This window comes from Hoplias malabaricus, chromosome 1 (genome assembly GCF_029633855.1).
Source record: "Hoplias malabaricus isolate fHopMal1 chromosome 1, fHopMal1.hap1, whole genome shotgun sequence".
NCBI classification, from domain to species: Eukaryota; Metazoa; Chordata; class Actinopteri; order Characiformes; family Erythrinidae; genus Hoplias; species Hoplias malabaricus.
The window spans coordinates 71,980,309-71,998,433 of record NC_089800.1 but is presented as its reverse complement, the minus strand read 5'-3'; the positions used below and the strand labels follow the sequence as shown (position 1 = coordinate 71,998,433).

The following is an 18,125-nucleotide window of genomic DNA, read 5'->3' as shown; positions in this document are numbered from 1 at the left end:
TCTTTATTTGGTACATTAAGCTATGTTAATAGCAGAGAACCTCAAAGTTATATCCAAAAAAAATCTCAATGGCTAAGCACAAGACAAATTTAGTGTGGTAGGTTATTTGATTTGTGCCCAGTGTCATGAGAGAAGAAACATGGCCTGTTTGTTTAGACATTTCACTTGAAAAGCTGTGTAATATAATGCTTTTCTCAATGGAGACTAAAATTAGTGCAGTAAAATGGCCATATATTGTGTGATGTCTCTATAACAACTCCTTTGGTATTTGCTTGTAGCTTTTCATGAGTTTCAGAGATGGATGATGATGCGGATCTTCATGATGTCCAAGATGAAGACGACAATAATGGCCATGACTCTGAGCAGGAAGAAGACAGTGATTTTGAGTGGGATGCACAGGAAAATATTAGAGTTTTGGACTGGGAGGAAGACGAGCAGGTGATCCTGGACACTGACCCTTACAAGTCCTTTTCTTTGCATACTCCAGCAGAGCGGAGTGGACACATTGCTGTTATAGATAGGAACATCCTGTATTTATGGGGAGGGTACAAGGTGAGTAAAATTAAAAAAAAATTGTACTTTCAAACACTTAAGTTAATTTTGGAACATTAACAAAGTAAAGTGTCTCTTTTTTATTCTCTAGAGTGCTGAAGCAACAGCCACTTTGGATTTGTACCTGCCAAAAAATGAAATCTGGACCTACAACTTGGAGGCAGGAAGATGGTAAAGTTTGTTGAAATCAAGAACTGAAATATTAAATGTGCTACAAAATAGGTTTATTCAGTGTTTTTAACATAGTTAAACAACATTATTGTTCACATAGAAGAAATATGATGGAAAATTGCCCAGATTTGATTTTGAACACCCATTTAGATCCCTTAGATAAGGCACTAGGGCAAAACAAGCTGTTATCCTATCTTGTAAGATCATGAAAAACATAATTAGCTCTGTTCTGATTAGGTGTTTAGATATCCAGCTGTATATCATAGCTGACATGTCTTCCAGTAGAGTAATGATTAAAATATCCCTAAAACAACATAATTAAGACCTTTCACCTCAAGAAAATTATATATTTTTGTAGTTGTAAATAAGCAAATTTTATATTTAAAATTTAACTTACAAGATGGCACGGTGGCATTGTAGCTAGTGTCGCTGTCACACCACTCCAGGGTCCTGGGGTTGTGAGTTCAAGCCCACGTTGATAGATGGATTGACGACTCAAAAAGGGTCCATAGGTGTGAATGTGTGTTATATTCAGAGCCCACTTACTACTCTTTATGAAAATTTAGCTAATTCATTGTTTATTGTGATGTCTGACATACCTAAATACACAATCTTCAATGAAGTAATTGAAAAATACTATTAAAAATGTCAGAAGCTCTTTTCCATGCTTTCATGTCCAGTCATCTGTATTACTGTAACGCTCTCCTTGCTGGTATCTGCTCCTCCTCCATTCACCAGCTGGCCTAGAATTCTGCTGCGGGTCTCCAAACCCACATTCGCATGCATCACCACATTACACCTGTTCTACAACATCTCCACTGGCTTCCAGTCAAATATTGTATTCAATTAAAAATTATTCTACTACCTATAAAGCTCTTAACAGTCTCGCCCCTTCATATCTGTCTGATTTTCGTCTTCCTTATAAACCCTTCCGCACCCTCAGGTTCCACACTGAGGGGCTACTCACCATTCCTCCATTCAACCTGCAAGGCTTTGGTGGATGAGGTGTTTTTTTGAGGATGAGCTGTACAATGCTGGACATAACAAATAATATTATACTGAAATACTCTTTTAAAAATATCCTAACTAAATGCAACCTAATATACAATCTGCATTTTTACAGGAAAATGCACCTTTCGAAAGGAGACCTACCTTCCTCTATGTCAGGCAGCTGCGGTGTGTGTGTAGATGGTGTTTTGTATCTGTTTGGAGGCCATCATGCCAGAGGAAATACTAATCTGGTGAGATTGTTTGCTATGTCTGTAAAATATTTAATACTATGTGACAACAACTTTCTATGGTGGCCAAAAAAGCCCAAACACACTGCAAATTGAAATAAGTTGCAAAAACCACAAGACACATCCATCAAAACGATGACACCTGGGCTTCATTTAAAAAATGAAATGCAAGTTCAGAAGACAAATTGTAACCCCCCAAACATGTGTGGCAGACAGATGTCGCAGTTACACAGATCCAGGGACCAGGAGGTTGTGGGTTCAAGTCCCGCTCTGAGTGACTGTGAGGAGTTTGTTGTGTTCTCCCCATGTCCGCGTGGGTTTCCTCCAGGTGCTCCAGTTTCCTCCCATGGTCCAAAAACATACATTGATAAGTGGATTGGTGGTGATTCCGGGTAGGCTCCAGACAAAAATACATATAGTTTTGCAATTGTTTTGCAATAGAGATTTTGAAAGTGTAATTCTTTTTTGCATTTTTGCTTGATGCAATGTCGGCAGCCATAGCCTAATGGTTAGAGTACCCGGCTTGGTACCAGAAGGTTGCTAGTTCAATCCCCAAGACCAGTGGGAACATCCACGGCTGACGTGCCCTTGAGCAAGGCATTGAACCCACAACTGCTCCCCAGGTGCTGGGTATGGCTGCCTCCAGCTATGGGTGTGTGTTCACTGCCACAGATGGGTTAAACGCGCACACATGCCACATTTTGCTGTACGTTGTACAATGACAAATAATTGCACATTAACATTAATTCAGCTGCTAAATGGTGGCAATCGTTATTTGATTCTTCTCCTCATGATGAGCCACAGGGGATCTACACTGCATGCAGCCCAATGAAGATTACACATTCCACTTTCAACTTTGACAGAGAAGACTTGACACCCAACACCTCACCCCCAACTCCCCCCCAAAGAATAATTCTGAAAAGTGACAGAATTTCTGGAACAACTGATGTTTAGCTTTCTCCTTAAGTAATATAATCAGGTCTGATGCAGTGGCTATATTTATCACTGTGATCTGTTGTTTAAGGTTGTGGAATCACTATAGTGTGAGCACAGACCAGTGTAAATGTAACACTCTTTTCCTCAGTTAACGTCCTGATACCAGTATTTAGGCTATAAGAAAAAAACACTTAGCATGTACAGTATTTTTGTATTGGATATTTAAAATTATGGTTTCAGTAAACTCATGCTAATTTTATTTAATCTTTCTGTTCAAGGTTTATCGTCTGCCTTTGAGAGCATCTGCATTCTTCTGGGAGATGATGAAGGATCTAAAGGGAACAGCTCCTACATGTAAAGACAAACTGGGCTGTTGGGTGTACAAGAATAGGTCTGTGTTCAATCCAGTATTAACTAATATATTATTTTTAATTAACTATTAATTAATTCCATCATTGCCCTGTGAAGGACTGGGCCCCCTCCAGGGTGTATTCCCGCCTTGCACCCAATGATTCCAGGTAGGCTCTGGATCCATCCCGACCCTGAATTGGATAAGGGTTACAGATAATGAAAGAATGAATGAATAATTCCATCGCGGTCCATTCGGACATTAGGGCCATCACTGTGCAGCAGGGTTCAAATAGTGGCAAAGGGTTGATGTGCTCACTAGTTTAATGTATGATTATGACTATTGTTACGCACAAATACAAACAACAGGTGTGGCAGACAGATAAATAAGGCCCCATCCACATGGATCATGGATCCAGCACAGATTCCTCTCTCTGGTTTTGAAAATATCCCAGTCCAGACAAATACGAAAATGTCTGCATTATCATGCCACTCTAGTAGGAATCTAGAAAATCTCCATTTTCAGTGGTCTAAAATGCTGTATTTTTTTTTTTGTATGTGGACGGGAGGACAAAACTAATAATAATATTTTTTAAAAGTAAACAGATCTGTGTGGTCAGGGGTTAAAATATTTCCACTAATATTACTAAACATGGTTTATGTTGAAACTTTACAATTAGTTGAACTGTAGAGTTTATTGAGTACAGGTAAATAATAATCAACAAAAGTATGGCTTTTGAACACAGTGTTACTGCAACATGTCAATCAGTCAACGGAGCTCAATGCACTCTTTGAACTGTAACTCAAACAAATTAAGATGCATTGAAACCAAAATAGGGCAGGATGGTAGCACAACAGGCAATGTCGCTGTCACACAGATCCAGGGTCCTGCGGTTGTGGGTTCAAGCCCCACAACGAGTGACTCTCTGTAAGGAGTTGGGTGTGTTCTCACTGTGGGTTTCCTCCGGGTGCTCTGGTTTCCTCGCATGGTCCAAAAACACACACTGGTTGGTGGATTGGCTACTCAAGTGTCCATGGGTGGACTTAGGTCAGTACACCTTTATGCAGAAAATGAATGTGTAGTCAGTAGTAGTTGAATAGCATGTTCAATGGTCAGGTTCCGTGGGGGTCCTGGCCAATTAAGAACAGGGGAATAGAGTATACAGAGAAACAGATGAACTACAGTCTATAATTGTAGAACTACAAAGGGCTCCTATATGGTATGTGGAGCTGATAAAATGGACAACAAGTATAGATACAAGCCCATAATATTCTGATTTCAAGTGCTCAACATACTACTACACAAATTCCACCTGTATCAAAGGCACTGACATTATCAATTCCAACTTGGGCCACCTTCATATGTAATACTGAAATCAGATAAATATCTGATACACATCAACACAACTCAATCTGAACAGCTAGATTGGAATTCAGGTGATTTTTACTGTCCAACTTGACATTGATCATAAATATGCACTGAGGAGAAATGGACGACAGCAGTGAGGGAAATTTTCAGTGGCAGGATTTCAAGGTAACATCTCAAATATTTGGGGTGATGTCTCTGTTAAAACAAAATTAGAACATTAGCACATCTGGCAACCGCTCCATGTGTGAAGAAACTTCTAAATTTTTGGCCATATTTTGTGGTCAGCGCAATAAAAAATTTCCTATCCCTCTATAATATCATAAGTAAAATACAGGTTGTCTGTAACATCTTATCTCTGTGATAAAGCATGATATCCTAAGTAGGGTTGGGCTGCATAACTGTAGTAAAGTATACCATGCATAAAAAAACTGTGACTGTATCTCCAAATGAGAGTGGTATTTTGTGGCTGTAGAGTTGGGCAACCTCCATTTTTTTCATACCTGTTGTTGAACAGACAGAAAGCTGAAGTTAAAGTTTTTCCAATGAAAAGACATTTAATTCATAAGATAAATATGCACTCATAGGCACTGGTATGTTAAATATCAGATGGTACCATCATTTAATTTATGCCAAATTAAATAACTAAATATGCATTCCCCATTAATATATGAATGCACATTCCACCACAACCTGAAAGACTTGTTTGAAAAAACACAAACAGTTTCTATAAAGCTTACCAATTTGTCCATCTGTGAAATTACATGCGAAAGCTCTACACGCTGAGACAAGAGCATTTTACAATGGTTTTCTGGTGCTTTCCTTTTCATAGCTGTGCTCTGGACGGGTCTTGAATATTTGCCATAGTGTTCTTTTATTTTTGGATTTCCAGACTGTAAGAAAGTAAAGATGTGATTTTTAAAATTATATATGTATGAAACGTAAAAAAACCCAAAGTGGACATTATGCTCTCTGACTCATATAGGAAACTATGAGCATATAGCTATAAAATTCAATTCTAAGTATAATTTCTGTAACATCTATAACCTTCTCCCCACAATATCCTCTATGGTTATAGACATGGTTAATTATTTTACCAGGAAACTCAAAAATAAATCATCAACATGTATGATTGAAAATGTTCCAAAAATCACTTTTGTCAAACAAAATGTATTCTTAATGCTATCAATGAAAAACACCCCAACTGGGTGGGCTGCTTAAGGAATATAGCAATAGTAGTCCATACCATACTCCCTTTTAGTCCAAAGGACTTCTTCAAAGGCTTAACTGTTTCATGAGCACTCTGGAGTTAAAGCATTCTGCTTGCCTTGCTCAAACTTGCTCATGGGAAATTCTGTGTGTACTTGAATTCAGTCTAGAACAAGCAGAAACAAATAGAAAATGTAAAGAAGTGCTATCACAGAATATATAAAGTGAAATGAAATATCAAATGAGACAACTGGTTTAAGCAACAATATACAGTTTAGGGTCACTGTAAGCAGACTGTGGACTATCTGGTACAGTCACTATATGCACATTCATTCTGATCGTCAATAACGCAACTGGGGACACCGAAGATACACACACTTGACATATCTCACATAGGGGACAGCCCTGTAGAAAGATATGTTATGATAAATCCTGATAAGGTATATACATACCAGGTCCTCTCCAGTTTCCAAAGGCTTGCCCTGCTAGCTGACCTCATCCCCAGTTCTGCAAATCTCTCTCAGCACTCTCATGAATGCAGACTCAACTTTTGCATTTAAATACATGGAGTTAAAGAGAGATACTAATTGTGTGTAATGACAAGAACCTTCTGAGGAGTACTTGCAGCAGGTGGTTTTGGTTTAACATTGAACTAAAAAGATATTTTTCAAAATTATTACATTATTCATGAACATCAAATCTTACTTTGAAAGAAAGCACCCATAACAAATCTTAAAAGAATGTCTTATCAATAGTCATACCTGTTTGTGCCAGGTGTTTGTGCCAGAGCACAGTTGCGGCTTTTCATTTACTTCTACAAATTTTACTTTGCAGTTTGGATTTTTGTCTTTGTCATTTACGAGCCTCTCCAAAGAGTTGCCTTCAATGGATGCATCCACACTGGGCATGAACAATAAAAACATTTACAAATCATATGTTATTCAAAAATGTAAAAAAAAAAGAAAAAAGTAGTGAAAATTTAAGAACCCTCACTAGACAGGTAAACATGAAAAAAAATTTATTTCCCAGTTATAAGAGTAAGGTAACTTGCCTCCAGCATTTCCCTTTACATTGAAAATAAAAGTGAAAAACTGTTGTTCTATTGTTCCTCATACAATTTTGTGGTAAAAGCTGTCCTCTGCAGTCCAGGACCAAACCTCCCTTGCAAATACTCCTCATCCTAGGAAATACATACAAACAATTGCAAGGTTTTGGAATGAGAACATTTTATATATATATATATATATATATATATATATATATTAAAAACACAGTAACTTAAGAACAAGGCCTAAAGGTTATATAGCATAGGAATTATGCTACTACACACAAACATGTCAAAATATTTAATGATTTAAACATCCAACAGAATAAAAATATATATAAAATAAAACAATTCACGTTTAAAGAGCTGATGAACCTTTCCTGTAGACACTGCTTGTCTGTATTTGATTTTATGTAAACCTCAGCATTTTGTTGTGGATTAAGATGTTTTAGTGTCAACCAGTGCCATATTTTCTCTACTGTCTTACTGTCAAAACATTAAGACTAGTTAAAAAAAAAAATAATAATAATAACAATTATCGGTTTATGCCAATTTAGCCATAAAAATGTGAAAGCAACATTATCTGCATTTGGTCATGCTTTTTTCAGCAAACTTTACAGTCCTGGAGGGCTGCAGTCCTTCAGTTTGGACTGTTCAGGCACACCTCTTCAACTCATTACTTAATTAGCAGGTTAATCAGGTGTGTTTAAACAGAAACTGACCAGAACTGTGAGTCAGGAGTTTATGCTAGTCATACACTAGAAGATTTGGAAAGGTTTTTAAAAGGCTAATGTGTTACATCCTCTCACATCTAATGCCGACTTTACACCATACATCTTTTCAAGTGATATCACTGTCACAGACTATTTTCTAAAGTCGGAGTACAATCACAAGAGTCTTGCTGGAGTTGCATCATGCTCCTGTTGTCTCGATCATTTGGTGCGTGAGGGTCAGTAGAGTGGTTTTAACTCGTCTTAGTACTCCGGTAAAATCAACTGTGTTAAAAATAATCACAAGTCTTTATTGTTTGCTTGTGCAAATGCAATTATGTTAAATTGAGAAAACAATACTGTGTTCTGTGCCTCTGTGTTCACAGGTTGATATATTTTGGGGGCTATGGTTATGTAGCACAAGCAGGCCATCGAGGAATATTTGAATTAGATGAGAGTTCACTCATGGTGAGCATTCAGTCTATATTGTTTTTGGCTTAAAGCATTGGAATTTCACATTGTTAATATAGTGTAATATAATACCGATGCACTTCCAGGGTGACCATGCAGGACGAGGTTGGAATAATCACATTCATATTCTAAATCTTGAAACATCATCCTGGAGTCAACCCATCACAAAGGTAAAGAAAAAACAAACTTTTTTAATATTAAATATTTAATGTATTAATATGTTTATTTGAGTTTTTATGTGTTTGTTTTAAACTTCTTTTATTGGATATTTTGCAGGGAAATGCTCCAACACCACGAGCAGCCCATGCTTGTGCCACAATGGGAAACAGAGGTTATGTCTTTGGAGGACGTTATATGGTGGGCAACAATCTCTTTGGCCATTTACTGAAATTATAGGTAGCAAGGACAGGAATTTTTGGCATCCTCATTATTTGATTTGAGTTTCCATGATGGAATTATAAACAATTCTTGATTTATGATGATGTATGTCAGTTTGCTCCATTGTTTTCATTTTAAATAAAGTCATACTAGAGAATTTACTCCACAACTCTTAAGTATTCTTAGGGGCGTGGGCCTCAGAATTTGCTCAGATATTTAAGTCTCCAAGCACCGTGTTTTTTCCTGGAACTCCTAGCGAGCCAGCCTATAAAGGGTATTTTCACTTACTGACTAAAAATGAATATGCCAAGTGACTGGATTTTTCCCCAGTGCTATAGAGATGAGGGGTAACTAAACCAAATTCCTAGTATGTGTGTGCATACATGGCCAATAAAGCATAATTAGGCACAGTGCACAACAGCAGCGTCACAGGCGAAACAAGGCCAGTGGCTTCGATGGGAGAATCTAGAGCATCTGAAGATTTCTTGGCAAGAGTTGTGGGTGATGGAGGCAAGTCGTATACATTTTTGCTGGGAGCAACTTAAGACGTCCTTCAAAGTTGCAGATTATGTACAGGGGTTGGCACATATTCTATCAGCTTGTAAAGTTAATTTGTCACAGAGTCGGTATACATGGAGGCATGATCGGTGCTAAGGGGTTTTTTTTGGGCAGCAAATGACTAGATGTTAATGCATTGATAAACGGCTGTAGTAATAAAATAGTTAGGTTTGTGTGCGAGGGGCAATGTTTTCGAGAACGTGCGCAAGTCACAAATTTTGGTTGATTGGGTGAAGCACGAGATTGGACATTGCTGGTGGACATAGGAAAAAAGCTAACTACAGTGAGGCCAGACATGGTGCTATACCCTTAAAGTAAATGGATAGTTTATTTCATAAAGTTAACGGTTCCATTTGAGGATGCAGTAGATGAAGCATTCTAAAGGAAGAAGCTGAAGTATGCAGACTTGGTGGATGAGGTGAGGGAATGCAGGTGGCAGGCATATGTAAGACCAGTGGAGATAGGTGTTAGAGGAATTGTAGCCAAATCCTACACATCCCTGCTTGTGCAGTTTGGCATCAGGGGCTGGAAACTGGTCAGTCAGTGGTTGTGGTCAGTTGTTGTGGATAAGGAGAGCAAAGATTACTTGGGGAAATGCATGGTAGAGATGCTTTTGGGATTGTTGGTGATGCAGTATGTAAAGTTCATGTGGAACTGGTGACACTGAGCATGCATTAATGGTGCCAATGAGGCTAGGTACAGCCTTAGTCACCAGGGAGGCCAATGTGGGTTTATGGTTGTTGTATGTAAAAGGGTAAGGTAGGACTGTAAAGCTGGCTTGGAGGGGGGAATTAGCATAGGATATGTTACATCTTATCTTGTCTATGATTATAATGATTCTAATCATTCTGATTCAAGCTAATTCAAGCTATTCAAGCTATCTGCTAAAATATATTGGTGCTACCTAAATAACCCAGCTTCGGTTACTGGCTTGGTCAAACTCAAATTTTACGTGAATTGTAATGTTTGTATCTTGGCTCACAACTATAATCTAATGGCCCCAGAACTGAAAATTGTTGTGGAAGGGAGATGAAGCTGAGCCTTGCTACATTTTTGCTATTTGAATTACAGCATTTAAAAATAAAATCTGGGAAGCTGTGTAAACTGTTAATAAAAGTATGTAAAACAGAATGCAAAAATTTGCCAATCTCACAGACCCATGTTTTATTCACAATGAAACATAGAACCCAGATGTTGAAAGTGAGACCTTTTACTATTTCATGAAAAATTTGAACTCATAAAACTTGATATTTTATGTAATTTTTTATTTTAAACAGCTTCCCAACTTTTTTGAAATTGGTTGTTTTCAGTCATGCGGTTCAGACAACACACAAAATACAGATGGAGGGTAGGAAAAGTAAAACATAAAGGAGGAGACTGGTTGAGGAGCCCGTATTGTGTTACTTTAATATGCAACTTTTCTTCAATGAAATGTCTTCTGTCATCTATGGCACTAGTGCACTAGGGGCTGTGAACACACACCTAGAGCTGCAACCTCCATCCCCGGCGCCCCAGGAACGTTTGCCTTGATCAAGGGCTCTTCAGCTATGGATGTTCCAATGATTGTGCCATGTAATGCAAAACAACATCTACAAGAAACAATCAAATTTCAACAATAAGCTTCTGAATAGGAAGGTGTCTACAGTCTTGTCCTGACTGCAGGCCGCAGCTAGCAAGCCGTTGTACTGCTGGTTTTAGTCAAATTTTTGCATTTTTCTACCTCATGAGCAAAAAATTTAGGTAATTAACACAAGGTCTTTGTGATTCATCAGTTGAAATGTTGTGGAGTGTCCATAAATGACACAAAGCACATGCTTTATTAGAGTCTCTTCGAGCTCCCTGTGTAGAAAGTCACTTCCTGTATCTGCAGTTCAGGCAGTGCCGTCATCTGCAAACACTTATTAGGGTTGTAAGACATTCACCTTAAATGGTCCAAGAGTTGCATTATTAATGGAAACCTCACTGTCAAGATAGGCTTTGGTTTGGTATGCAATATCTTTCAAATATACTGTATTAACCAAAGAAAAAAGCTTTATTTATTATTTCAAACAGACAATGTAATTTTAGTACTAGGCTGCCATTTTTGTTTTGTCTATTTGTCAGGTTATATTTTCAAGCTTTGTATTCAAGTTTTTTCAGTCAGTGTTGCATTTAAGAATAAATCTTTTCTATAGGATCATCGCCTGAATGACCTGTACTACATCAACATGGACACCTGGGAATGGAGTGAAATGTAAGCTCTGTTCCATAACTGACAATTAGTAGAAAAGTCCCCTGTAGTGTATGCCAAAGAAATAACAAACAGATATATTGCCTCAAATTTGAAAAAAAAAAAAAAGTGAAATTAATGTCTTCAGTAATATAATATTTGATTGCATGATTGCATTGATTTGTGTGGTTCTTTACAAAATATGTGTTTATTCTTATTTAGGTCTGTCCCGCAGCATGGTCCTATTGGTCGCTCATGGCACTCTTTCATACCCATCTCATCTGACTGCATCTTCCTTTTTGGAGGCTTTACTACCAACAGAGAAACATTGAGTGAGTAAGATGTAAAACTGTGAGAGTGTAATCTTTGAAGATACTTGTAATGTGTACCTGGAGTGGCTGGGAAGTAATAATCTACTTTCATGGAGAAATTTGCAATTTGAGAGCAAATCATCCAACCTAAGATTCACCTTTAGTTTAGTTCCACTCACTAAATGTATGTTTTCTAGCAGACCTAGCTGTGGCATATCGTATATTGTGGTATATTTTTTCCAATCCCAGCATATGCAATGCCCCCTGTAATAAAAATCATGGCCAGAGAGAATTATAAAAAAGATATTTTATTTTATTTATATAATTTTTATTTGAGTGAAAATCTATTTGTATGAACATGCAATTTAAGGAAAATGTGACAATGAACAGTTATGGGAACATATTTAGCAATTGTGGCCACAAATAATGTGCAAGCAAATAATAGAACACAAGAGAAAAACTTGCAAATCATGAAAATGTATTAAGAAATTTTGGACACATTCAAAACACATGCTCACAAGTTGCATGTAGTGCCCCCCAAAAAAGGTTTATTTATTACACTTGAAATAATTACTCTTGAAAGATTCTCCATAATAAAGAAAACACCAAGAGGGTTTTATATGAGTGTTTTTCTCATTTAGGTGATGCTTGGTTATATTGTGTGAGCACAAATGAATGGAAACAATTTAAACACAACCACGAGAAAAGACCCAGGTGTGTTGATTGTCTTTATTTATTTATGTAAATTTGCTTTAAACTTACATAATCTAAACTGTTTATGTTGCATTCTAATTATTGTATATGTGTGTGAAGACTGTGGCATACAGCCTGCTTAGGTCAAGATGGGGAAGTATTTGTTTTTGGAGGCTGTGCCAATAACCTTCTCTCACGTCAGAGAGCGGTGAGTACAGCTCAGTAGCCATTCAAGCCAAAAAATAAGAATAAACCTGTTATTTATTTATTTATTTTTGTGCATCTCTAGAATCAGATTTAGACAAATGTAGTATTCATTAGAAATTCTAAAACTACAAACTGTTTTTTTGTGGTATGCAATAACACTAATCTATGATTTATATTTTTTTACATTTTTATTTATCTGACACAAGTACAAAGAAAATTTGTCCAGTGTTTTGGCTGAAAACTTGACTTTATTTTGTAAATAAAATGTATAATTTGATGCCTGAAACAAAAAAATGGGACATGGATAAAATACAATTGAAATGTTTGTAGAATATTCAAGTTATAAATGTTTTTAACATTCAACAATAAGCAGAAATATAAAAAGGTTTTAAGTGAGCATAAGGCCTATGCAAGCAAAGATGAACTGTGGTTGACCACTTTGTGCCACACCAGATTTTGAAGTTACAAAACGTTAGACAAATATTATAATAAAGCTAACTTCTGCGGGACTCCAACCAACTTGTGTTTCACTCCTGAAGCCACTCTCACTGAAGGTTAGGCAACCCTGAAAAATCTGCCCTATCTGGACAATTTGTTTGCATGTTACATATTCTGGGAGCATGCTTTGACGTTTTACCATCCCAGGTCAGCTCATTGGGGCTGACAGTCTACCCAGAAAAGAGTTCACTCACCCCAACTCAGACCAACTAGTTTATAAGTATGGTGTTGCATTAATTAGAGTCAATGATATACAATTTGTGTGCACATTTTAATTAATTCAAGGGAATGATTTACAATTTGTGCACACATTTAATTAATATGAGTGGACAAATTAGTAATTCAGTGTTAATTTTACTATGTATATATGAATTATGTAGTGATCGCACGAAGTAAATGGCAACTAGAAGCCCAATCTAATTTCATGATCAAATCAGATTTATTTTTGTTCTGTTGTTCACACTGTTTATATAATGTTACCTATATCTGAAAATATTTGAAATAAATCATGCTCCTAAACTGACCCACATACGCAAAAGGATGATACTTCAGGATCTGACCAGAAGGAAATGTCAGTCTGTTTTATACAAAACACTTCCATTTTTGAAATGAAAGAATGGGGCGTTGGGACCACGTGACTGGTTTCCCGGAATGGCAGTATGCAGCTAGAGCTCTTGCAATTTTCTGTTTCTTTTTGTCGTTTTCAATATGTCTACCTAGGATATTTGGTTGTGATAGGATGGCTGAGATATCTAACACAAAATCGAGACCAGTGCCCTCTCCTGTGGCTTCCCCAATCAAAAAAAAGCAGAAGCAAAGCAACTCACCAGAGCTTGTGAAAATGGGGGACCTGTTGGCAGTCGATGGAAAAGCAAGCCAGCTTCTTTCAGGCACAGTTTGAGACACTCTCTGCAATGAACGCTCTCTGAATTTAACGCTCAAGTGTCCATGATCATCTGTTACACCAAATTCTGTGACCGTTGACTTCTGCGACCCTAGAGGGCTCTGCTTAATGTCCAGCATAGGGGTCACACATCAGAGTTTGTGATCCCACTGAATATTCATTACATAAATGTACTTAATCGTGGATGTTTTTAAGTTTACATGGAGATTCAGTGGGGGACACAAATTCTGACAGTAGCTGTCAGAAATTGTAACCCCTTATGTCAAGGCATTGTAGCAGTAGGGTCACAGAATTTGGTGTAACACCAGGATGTTTTTTCTGCTCAGATGAAACCAGTGCTGGTGCTCATATTGAGGGTGAACTCTATGATAAGTGAGCAACGTGAACAGAAAAGGTTGTTAAATGATCACTCCTCACTTCTTGAGGCTATGGAGAAGAAGCAACCTGAGGACAACTCCCATCTGAATAATGTTGGCCTGGTGGGTCTCCCTGAGGGAATAGAGGACAGTGACCCCATAAGTTTCATCCAAAAGACACTCAAAAATTGTTTCCCTCGTGGGCTGCTACCAAGCTGGAGTTGGAATCTATAGAAGTCAGAAGGACACACGCAATTTACCACGGGTCTATATTTACAAGCTCCTGCGATACCAGGATAGGCAACGTCTACTGAAGGCAAGCAGGGCTAAAGGCCCCATCCTCTACTTGGGTTCTAACCTCTGCTTCTTTGTCAGTTATAGCTCCTTTACATCCAAGAGAAGGAAGGCTTTTCTTCCAGTTCAAAAGTCTCTGAGAGCAGAGGGTATTGAAAGTTTTTTTTTTTTTGCAGTTGAAAGTCTCTTGGTTCCTCCTCACCCCAGATCTACTTTTGGCCAGTTATTCTTGGTATTTGAGGCATTGCTCCATTTATTTGTTAGTAACCACCCAAGCATTGTAGACATATTTCCCATCCTTTCCTGTTTATTATAATTTATTTACTCTAGTCTTTACATACATTCATGACTGATCTAACAATATTGTCTTGGAATGTCTGGGTTCTAAAGTGGACTTGTTGCTTAGATATTTTGTGTAAAAAAAAAAAGATTATTTATTACAAGAACCCCACCTCTTACCTACCGATGCGGCTAAAATGTCAAATACATTTTTTAAGGTGGCAGTGTACTCTTCCAGCAAGAAAAATAATGCCACTTTAATAATTTTACGCAGAGAATTGAATATATCAGTTCTTCACACAGTCGGTGATACGTCTGGTCAAATTGGTCATATGATAGCAACTATTGGGGGGAAAAACTTACGTTTGTCCCAGTCTATGCCCCAGCTATTTTCAGCTACTTCTCTAAATATCTGTCTAATTTTGACTCTCTGTTACTTATTGGCGCTGATATGAATGCCATCCCCAATAATCTGTTAGATTGCTCCAGTGCAAATTACTCTGATTTACAAATTATATCTTCCTCTGCTCTGAATGTGTTAATTTCTGATTTTACCAGGATTGATATTTGGCGCACTTAACCCTTCACCCAGAGAATACACCTACTTTTCTGCTAGACGTAAATCATTCTCTAGAATGTATGTTTTTCTAACATACTCCTCCTTATTACAACTAATACATTCAGCTGATATCTTTCCTCTTGCTGTCAAATAATTATCCCAATATCGCAAGTATAACATTACATAGTCTATCACAACGCACATCCAGATGGCGATTTAACACATCTTATTGCAAAATACAACATTCATATCTGCATTCTGTTCTTTCAAGGAATTAGCAAATTTTAATTATGATAATTAAATATAATTTTGTTGATAATGACCAATTCCTATGGGGATCAATTATGGATTTTATTACAGGACATTCCACTTCTTTTGCCTCTTACTTAAATAAAACAAAAAAGTTCTACTTAAAAAAAAAATCTCTGTCCTATCCCATTCATTACAACATAATTTTGATAAATCTCAAAACTCTCAAGTGACATTCTTAATTCATAGAACTAGACAATACTATTACTTTTACAGTAGCTGACCTAGCCATTTACTTGCTCTTAAACTACAAGGTAGCAAAAGTGTTTCAACATTCTCCACAAGGTACATTAGTTACAGATTCTTCCCAAATTAATAAGATTAATCTGGATTATAAAATGTTTTATAAAACATTATATCACTCTCAACCTGGCCCATTTCATAATGACCACATATCCTTTCTTAAGATATTAAATCTACCCTCTTTATTTAAGAAGAAGCAGACTCCTTAGGTCGAGCATTATCCCTGAATTATTAAAAACTGTTCTACAAGTTATGAAAAAATCTAAAGCTCCAGGCCTTCATGGTATTCCTCCAGAATTGTATTTAACATTTTTTCCCCCAAATAGGCCCATTCCTACTAGATATAGTTATCTAATCTGATTCAAACTCAATTCTGAAGGATCCATTTGTAAGTAGTTCACTCACCTTTAACAAACTTTTTTTAATCAAACTTACATTTGTTTCTTGTTTGTGTCTCAACAGGCCCACAGTAATGAATTATTAATCTTCAACGTTCAGCCCAAATCACTGCTCAGGTGTGTTTGAACTTACATTGTTCTAAGTGACCTTATATATGAGTTTGATAATTGCAGTTACCCTTATATTTTATGTATACATAGGTCTTGTATGGAAGTTGTTGTTCAACACAGACAGCAGCTGGAGGGCATGTGGGACTGCCTGCCCAAACATCTCCTGCATAGCATCATACAGAAGATTGGTACCACTAACCCTGGAGGTTCATAGAATCAACCATCAGTACACTTTCATGAACTGAGAGCAATAGTATCTCTTCGCTTAACTGCCAAGGCCCAGTGGCTTGTCTGAGGAGAATGACAAAGCCAAGACGCACATTTTGTGGAGAGGAACTTTCTAGTCAAAATTAAGCTTTTCTGTATTCCATAAAGCCAGTCTTTGACACAAATTAACATCTATGGATTGGCTTTCAGCATGATGTAACGCAGTGGTTCCCAAAGTAGGGGGTGTAGATCTTTTGCTGTGGGAGGTGCAGCATGGCAAATGTATACATATACAATTAATTTGTAATAATTCCACAGTAAAGGTGATTTGTTTCTTTATTTTGTTTTCTTTGATAACAACTTGCAGTTTTGTTGGAATTACAGTGTTGAAAATAAATTTCTGTGGAAGCTGGAAACAAAAGATGTGTATATGTAAGTACAGGGTGGGGGGACTAGCATAGAGACTAGCAGGTTATAGTGACTAAATAAAATTTTTGACCAAATTGTGGGAGGACATTGTTGAGGTCATGTGATGATTTATAAATGAAATCAAAAGTTACATTACCCCAGATATAATATCCATACATTGGATCATTATAAGAAACACTTACTATTTGCTAAATAAATCTTTTCATCTTTTTTCTCCCAAATCTTTTTAAAGCCTTATGGTATAATAGTTCAACATTACTGATAATGTTGAAATGTATCATCATTATTTAAACCCTCAGGAACCTGCCCAAATACAAAGATATAAAAGTTACACTGAGGCCAAAACCCAAGGTTCCTGAAATGATTGAAAGCTATATCTTTACAGAAGTCCTGAATGGAAGTCCAAAAACATGAGCATGATCAATCATAACTGCTCCACATTATCTCCAGGAGCAGCTGAGTGCCAGATTGTTCATACTTATTTTTGAGTATGATGAAATAGCGAATCAAGTTTTCCAGCAAAAGTGGAGGACAATTGTATTTTTTCAGGCATTTAGCCACATATCCTCAGTTATTTCAATGTTCAAATCTCTTTCCAATTGTTGTTACACATATTCTGTATAGTTATTCAGTAACTATGGCAGTATGTGCTGTAATATAAATTATAAGACCAGAATTATAAACATGAATAGTTAAATAATAATTGTCTTGTATATGTCTTGAAATGTGCTTATTCCATTCTCTAAATTGGATCAAATGGATTTCCATTTGAAGGGATAGGAAGAAATAACAATGTTAATCTTGGCAGGTCTGATTGTCACCAAAATTGAGAGGGAACAGGTTCCATCCATTTAGGTAATCATATATTTTGTTTTTAATGTAGTTGTAATTAATCTCAAATTATTAGAGATCTGTAGGTAAACCTAGCCCCAAATATTTGATATAAGTTAAAGGAACACTATATTCCTAGTACATTGTCTGCATATAGACATTTTTATTTACCTTATTGTTAAAGCTTCAAAATCACTTTGATGCTCCACTGAGCCGAAGTAAGTAGGATAGAGCCTGCTACTCAGGGCTCAGCCCAGCAGAAACTGCACTATGTAACATTTGATGTAGGAAACCAACCCCCCCCC

At 37.0% G+C, this 18,125-nt stretch overlaps 1 protein-coding gene across 3 annotated transcripts in view; it reads left to right on the top strand.

The window, feature by feature from the left end:
* Positions 1-18,124, top strand: part of klhdc2 (kelch domain containing 2) — a 34,460-nt gene extending 16,336 nt beyond the window's left edge. For all 3 annotated transcript variants that reach the window (XM_066672902.1, XM_066672911.1, XM_066672894.1), the window contains 13 exons: positions 279-552; positions 644-723; positions 1,847-1,964; positions 3,176-3,288; positions 7,962-8,043; positions 8,133-8,216; positions 8,323-8,403; positions 11,157-11,215; positions 11,414-11,523; positions 12,144-12,216; positions 12,316-12,403; positions 16,307-16,359; positions 16,444-18,124. In XM_066672902.1, coding sequence (XP_066528999.1) covers positions 298-552; positions 644-723; positions 1,847-1,964; positions 3,176-3,288; positions 7,962-8,043; positions 8,133-8,216; positions 8,323-8,403; positions 11,157-11,215; positions 11,414-11,523; positions 12,144-12,216; positions 12,316-12,403; positions 16,307-16,359; positions 16,444-16,567 — 1,320 coding nt within the window. In that variant the 5' untranslated portion in view covers positions 279-297 and the 3' untranslated portion in view covers positions 16,568-18,124. The remainder of the gene's footprint in view (positions 1-278; positions 553-643; positions 724-1,846; positions 1,965-3,175; positions 3,289-7,961; positions 8,044-8,132; positions 8,217-8,322; positions 8,404-11,156; positions 11,216-11,413; positions 11,524-12,143; positions 12,217-12,315; positions 12,404-16,306; positions 16,360-16,443) is intronic.
* The last annotated feature ends 1 nt before the right edge of the window (position 18,125 follows it).